This window comes from Haemorhous mexicanus, chromosome 6 (genome assembly GCF_027477595.1).
Source record: "Haemorhous mexicanus isolate bHaeMex1 chromosome 6, bHaeMex1.pri, whole genome shotgun sequence".
In the NCBI taxonomy this organism is placed as follows: Eukaryota; Metazoa; Chordata; class Aves; order Passeriformes; family Fringillidae; genus Haemorhous; species Haemorhous mexicanus.
This window is the reverse complement of record NC_082346.1, coordinates 26,972,153-26,979,040: the sequence shown is the minus strand read 5'-3', so window position 1 is coordinate 26,979,040 and position 6,888 is coordinate 26,972,153. Positions and strand designations below refer to the sequence as shown.

The window sequence follows — 6,888 nt, the reverse complement described above, 5'->3', positions numbered from 1 at the left end:
AAGGGATCCCATGCAAAGAGGCAGAGGCTCTTCAGTCCAGTTCTCTCCATTTAGTCAGTTTATTTGACAGACAAATCTGCTCCAAGCAGATGGGCCAGGCACGGCCAACACAAGCAGGTTGTGGGTCATCCTCAGCACCACGACATGTGAGACAGTGCTCTCCCAAAATCCACTATGCTGCCTGGCTTTATTATAGCGCAGCTGTACAAAAGAAGAAAAATTAAGTGCTTCAAAATAGAAGTTGTCCCATCACCATCACTGCAGCCACAGAATGGTCCAGAGAAACAGGTGGCCAGGGTCTCCCCACACATTTAGTGTCCATCATTCACGCCTAGATCTGTTAAAAAATTACATACAACCCCCTCCCCGCTCTGCAGAACAGGAACTTTTCATTTATGATATAACTGAAAATTAGACGTTATCAACATCCCTCCCCCAGCCTGCTTGCCCTCCTGAGGAATGTCCAGCCATGATTTTAGCAGAGAGTAATCATCTTCTTTTCTTATCAGCCCCAGTTATAGAAATAGATTTTCTGCCAAGCAGGCAAGTAATCCATCAGTGGCCCTGAAACAAGAGAACAGAGGGATCATACATGTAGAAAGGCAACAGTTTAAAGCACTGTGTCTGTGGGGTATATCCCTCAATTCTCATTATGATCCAAACAACCTCAAATCTCCACTTACACAACTCAGATGAACCAAAGAACACAACAGTTCCTTCTGCCAAGATGTAAGACAACACTGCAATGTGGTGCAGAGATCAGAGCAGGACCAAGAGGGGTGTGAAACATGGTCAGCACAGCCATGGTGTGGGACACCAACCATTCCCTCAGAGCTGACATGTTCAAACTGCACTGGGAAAGGGGGTCTGCAACGTGCAAGAGGAAAACCTACATGCAGAGAGTCAGGAGAACACTGCTGTGACAGGGAAGAAGGAAGATAACACAGCAATAGTGAGCAGGTGCAAACATAGAAGCATCTGCTGTAGAGCGAAAATGCTTACTTTGCACAGGGCTTAATGCAGGCTCCAAAGCTCTCTGAAATCACTAACTGGAGGAAGTGGCTCCTGAGCTAGCCAGCTTTGTGACCTCCCCAAAGAAAGGGCAATCCCATGATGCCAGGCTGATGTAATGTCATATCACTGCCATGAATCACTCCACAAAAAGATTAACATCATCAGGGGAAGAGCAGAGGGAAATGAAATGCTGGCCTATAATAAAGGGATCCTCTGGTGAAGAACTAGAACACAGACCTGGTTTGGCCCTTGATTTACAGTCAGTTGCTGCCTGATTCAATACTTCCACACACCCATTTACCCCTCATGTCCACACTGCAGACTAGGGATCAAGGAAAAGAGCTCAGTACAGGACTGCAAAGCTGGGGCCCTGTTGTACCAGCTGAGGTACAGAAAGCAAGCCCAGGAGAACAGGCCTAGGTGGCAGACACCAAGCTCTGCAGCCTTAGGGCACACAGAGGCTCACTACTGTCATCAAGCCAGGAAGCAATTAATCTTCTCCTTCAGCATTTAAAAATTACTCAAGCATCAACAGAGGGTGCTCTAGTGCTAACCTCTCTAAGGACTTCCCAACTCCTTCCCTAAATTGGAAACCAACTGACAAATGTTCCCAATTGCCCTCATTTTTCTTCACCAGGCAGAAATTGGGATATAAATAAATAAATGGGGATATAACACTGGGACCCACTTACGTGTGATGAAGCCAACTCCAGGCACATAATCAGCCAACAAGCGCAGAAGGAGGAGGATCCTGCCCCTAGAAAGGGAGAGAATATGAACAAGTCCAGCCGGACGTCTCCTGCCCCAGCTGTCGAACACACAAACAGCAATGGCAGCTGTTATACAAGGGCTCAGATTAACCTGGTCACAGGCACCCACACATCTTCAGACCTACTCACCCAGTCCCGTGACACTATTTCAGTTGAAAGGGAAATTTTCAGCAAAAGCCCAGCAAGGGCCCCTTACTCTGAGTATCGGTCATAGAAAGGAGATCTCAGCAGGTAGTACAGCAGTAGGATGGTGCGCCGCCTCAGCTCCGCCCGCTCTCGCCTGTTCAGGTCTTTCAGATCACTCAGCAAACTCAGACTGGAAGGAGGAGGGCAGAGAGCTAAGTCACAGCAAAAGCAGCCAGCAGGGAAAAGAAAGGGGGCTTCTAAAGGCCTCCACTCACAGCTCCACAAAGAGCAGCCCACATCAGCTCAGAACAGAGAGCACTGTAAGTGCTGCAAAGGATGGGTCAATCTCCAAGCTAAAGACCATCCCAGGTGCATATTTCTCTCAGTAGGGCCTGCCCAGGACTGGGGAACGGGGAAGTGTGATGCCCAGCCACCACCAAACCAAGCACCTAGAAGACTCTTCATCAGACTGACCTCGAGATGTCCAGGACTGCTGAGAGGAGCCAGGGCTTCCATGATCTCTGGCCCCATACTCCTAAACTCAGTACTAGGAATACACAGTCAAGGAATGAAAAGATGAGAGATTCCTAACAAGAGGCATGCAGAGAAGTGATCTCCTGCATACTCACAAAGTTCTGCCAAGTGCAGGTGAATACACGCTAAGGCAGGGCTGGGGGCGCAGGGGAAAAGGCTGGAGGACTTGCACCCACAGCTCCAGTGGCTGAGGCCAGCCACCAAAGCGTAAGAACGGGAAGAGATGCAAGTCCCGTGCCCAACGGGGACCGCGCAGGGAGCGCAGCTGGCGAGGCCCTGCCCGGCACCCGGGCCGAGCTGGCAGCACCCTCTGCTGGCACCCGCGAGTGCTGGGAGCCCGCACGGAGAAGGGCAGGATACGGTGGAGCAGGGGGCGGGTAATGTAGATGGATTCTGCGATGGTTTCTTGGAGACCCAGAGGAGTGGGAGGCTGGTTGATCTCCTCCGTTCTTCGGCTCTGCGATTCCTCCCTCTGCTGGGGGGACCCCCAGTGCCGGGACTGCAGGGACGGGGCTGAAACAAGCAGGTCTGTTTACTAACACGAATAAAAGCTTTGTCCCAGCTGGAAACTATGTATCATGTGACTGCTAGCTCACTCCACCTGGCCCCGGATCCCTTCACCCTCCCAGCCAGTTGGATGGGGAGAAGAATCAGAAAAAGGTAAAACTCCTGGATCGACATAGAAGAGTTTAATAATTGAAATAAAAATAATAACAATACCAGTAATATAAAGGAAGATAACAAAACCCAAGAAACACATCCCCAGATTGATGTCCATCCCATTCCCAAACAGGGATTGGCCCGTCCCAGCCAACTCCCCCAGTTTATACAGTGGGCATGACGTTCTACGGCACGGAAGATCCTTTTGGCCAGTTCAGGTCACCCATCCTGGCCAAGCTCCCTCCCAGCTTTTTGCTCATCTTCTCACTAGCAGAACCCAGGAAACTGAAAAGTCCTTGACTTGGAGTAATAGCTGCTTCTCAACAACCTACAATATCAGTTATAATAATGTTATCAACATTATTCTCATACTAAACCCAAAACTCAGCACCATACCAGTTACCAGGAAGAAAACTAATTCTATCCCAGCCCAAACTAGGACACCTTCCTATCATGTTTCCCTGCTTTCTGCACTGTGAAGGTGTGAAAGGGGAAAGGTTGAAGAGGTACTTGTAAGACTCGTGCTCCTCAAAGCATATCCATGATGAAGAGCTGTTCCTGTTGCACAGCTCCCTTGGGAAACACAATTTAGTGCTAGCCTTACAGCACATCTCTAGTTGCTTTGATACCCCCACCTACCCACAGTGGGCCCAGTGACTGGCAAGATATATCCCAATACAAGGTTCTACCCTTTATTGCTCACACCCATGTCATCCATGAAGGCACAGAGCAGGAACAGCACAGGCTGAAAAACAGGCTCAGTTACTTACTGCTTTGCAGAGAGCGCACAACACGGCTGGAACGCCTGCCAACATAGGTCTGATCCTTCCCTGAGGAGCTGTCTTCCATGCCTGCAGAAGGAAACAGCCACAGGGGTCAGGCTTCAAAGCAATACACTTCACACCCCAGAGCTGCCACCAAGAAGAGCAGATTGAAAGGCTGATTTAGTGCAAACTGGACCATTGTGCAGGGGCTAATAGAAGGCAGAGGGTAAAAAGGTAAATTTGCCAGACATTGCCCAGGTCTCAGGCCTCTTTCTTCATCACTAGACCAGGGCACGTGCAGCCTCATGGTTCAGCCAGAAATTCACAGCTTGGACTTCTCCATTCCCTCCTTACAGATAGTAGAGCAATCCTGCCACTAAGCTAACTTGTCCTCTGCAAAGAGGGGAAAGTTGAACACAGCTCAGCCTTGAGTACAGATACCTTATGGTTCCATGTGCTGCACAAGCCACTGCTCTCATGAGTAATTCTAGCAGGACAAGACGTGGCTCAGCAAGGCACCAAGCCAATGATGACAACACCATGGGCTCACCTTGAGGGTGGAGAGGCTGTTGCTTCTCCCTGTTCAGTGGCACAATGGGAGGAGACATCTGGATGCCAGCTTTGTACCACAGCAGGAGCAGGAGACGAAGGATGGCTCTGTGAACAGACACGTGGAAGTCTTCAATACCAGACTACGGAACTGCATTCCTGTTACACTGGAGAGATGGCTTCCACAGAAGAGGGAAACACTCGGGTCTCCTCAGAGCAACTGGCAAGGTGAGAGGTGTAAGTGCTCTCTTCTGTGGCACGGAGTCCAGTGCACCGTGGGGCTCCAAATTCCCCCAGCCTCAGGGACTGGCAGCTCATCTTGTGTGGGATTTTTTCCGGGGTACTATGGAGTGCCCTCCAGGTCCCCTTTCCGAGCGCACGCTGCCCCTTCCCCTCTGCCCGCAGCACTTACTTAGCCAGCTGGATGAGGACAATGATGGTCCACCGGCCCATCTCCCCCCACACCCTGGCTGTCCCCATCTCTGCAAAGACCTCCACGCATTCTAGTACACTCAGCCAGGTCAGCAGCTTCTGCTGGGGCAGCGACTGCAAAACACAGAGGGGAGGAGAGGGACAGGATGCAGGTTCTGCTCGGGAGTTAAAAAGGGCAGAAACACAGCCCAGTCTGGTGGGACCCTTGGAAATAAGCACCAGATGGCCTTGGAAGTCACAGCTCCAGAAACAAAAAGCAATGTCTTTTTGGAGACAATGGAGCCTACTCACAAGCCCACTTATCTACATCCAAGCAGGGGCAGACTGAGACATCACGGCATCACATGGAGTTACCACTCCAAAAATAGGGAGAACATCACATCTGTGTTTTATATTGCCTCCACCCCAACTGACAGAGCAGGATAGCCTCCTGGGTTGTGGCACTGTGCCTGAGCTCCACAGCAAAACCCTCCCCCCTCCTCCTCATCCCAGAGCTGAGTCAGAAGACAACCTCCTCTTTGGACAGAGCTGATGAGGGAGTGTATTGGAAGTAGAGGGAAGGGAACCCAGAGTCCACAGCCACATTTGACTGAATGCTGGCTGAACACAGCATCAGACTAGATTTCAGGCATGAACCCCAAGACAGTGGGTCCTCTTCCAGTCTAGGTCTCTGCTATCCACACGGGAACTTACTACGGCTGTCAACCACAGGGTTTGATTCACCGAAAAGCATCAATAAAGACAATACAGCTGAAATTCTATTCAATTTTTACCAGGGAAGCAAGTCTTGTGCATTTCTGTTTGTTACACACCTGATGCTCCATTCAGGGAGCTGCCAACACCCAAGCCACACAATGGGCAGATTTGTAACAGAAGAGCCTTTTCTGGAAAAAACAACCTCTTCCCCATTCCCCAAAGGGTTTAACAATGCTGGGAGCCAGCCTGGGGCTCATACAAGACAGACATAGTTGCAAGCCACTTACATTTCACAGTATGGAAAGGAAGAGTCTGACAGATGAAATCAAAATCTTCAGTGCTCCAGAGCCACTGCTGTGTAAACAGCAATGGTTTATTCATCAACACCTCTACCTAGCTCAAGTTCTAAGCTTCTCAAAAGAGCCTGTGGAGCTTTTGGTACAAGTCAGGGCCTGATTTCTGTGGTCCAGGGAGTGCTCTGGCCACGCCTCCAAGCCAGGAGCTAAGGGACAGGGCTGCTATTTTACTTGCATTCAGAGGTTGCCTCTGGCTTCTCCATACCTGACCACAAAGAGAGGCCTTCGCAAAGACCTGTTGAGTTTCTACAGACACTGCCTAAAAGCTCCTGCAAGGAAGAAAGCATGTGTCCCAAATCCTCCTCCCACACGCTCCAGCCTTACCACTGGCAGGCTTTCTTGCAGGTCCTTTCGGAGAATCCAGTCATTTAACAGCACTAGGAGGTTGGAGGCAGAGTACACTGGAAGAGAATAACCCAGAATGGATGAACAGAAAGCAAGCCAAACCGGCCCTGCTGTCTCTGTCTCCGACAGGGGATGGGGGAAGGAGGGCAGCAAGTTGTGCAGACTCCTCCCAGGAGCTGCCCGAGAATGCATGGACAAAAGCAGAGCCCGGGGAGCAAGACCCGCATGCACCCGGGCAAGGGCACAGCACCGGCCCCGGCCCGCTGCCCACCTACCCAGCTCCGACAGCGCGTGCGAGTCCGAGAAGCGACCTGCGAAGGGAAGAGAGCGGCTACAGCGAGCGCCCGGAGCCGGGGGAGCCCCCACTCCCCGCTGGGTCCCGGTGCCCGCGCCCCCCCGGCCCAGACCCCGGCCGGAGGGACGAAGGCTCGCCCGCCTCCCCGCTCCCGCACCTGGCAGCAGGTAGGAGAGCCCCCGCACGGTGCCCTCCAGCTGGGCCGTGGCGGCCGGGTGCCGCCTCACGTACTCCTGGTAGCGCTGGCACAGCAGGCGCAGCCGCCACACCGGGCCAGCTCCGCGGGCACGGGCCGAGGCCGCCGCCGCCATGGTGCAGCCGCCGCCGCCGCGCTGCTTCCGGGGCCG

At 52.1% G+C, this 6,888-nt stretch overlaps 1 protein-coding gene across 2 annotated transcripts; it reads right to left on the bottom strand.

Moving 5' to 3' along the window:
- Positions 1 to 35: 35 nt before the first annotated feature.
- Positions 36 to 6,879, bottom strand: PEX16 (peroxisomal biogenesis factor 16). 2 transcript variants are annotated; one of them, XM_059849444.1, is made up of 12 exons: positions 6,699 to 6,870; positions 6,522 to 6,557; positions 6,226 to 6,302; positions 4,830 to 4,963; positions 4,419 to 4,525; positions 3,875 to 3,955; positions 2,805 to 2,957; positions 2,385 to 2,457; positions 1,981 to 2,100; positions 1,707 to 1,771; positions 684 to 889; positions 36 to 564 (listed from the first exon to the last, which is right to left on the bottom strand). In XM_059849444.1, the coding sequence occupies exons 1-12, from the start codon at positions 6,850 to 6,852 to the stop codon at positions 556 to 558; spliced, it is 1,215 nt and encodes a 404-aa protein (XP_059705427.1). In that variant the 5' UTR covers positions 6,853 to 6,870; the 3' UTR covers positions 36 to 555. The 2 variants fall into 2 exon arrangements, with proteins under 2 accessions (XP_059705427.1, XP_059705426.1); XM_059849443.1 differs by lacking the exon at positions 684 to 889 and having other exon boundaries at positions 6,699 to 6,879.
- Positions 6,880 to 6,888: the final 9 nt, after the last annotated feature.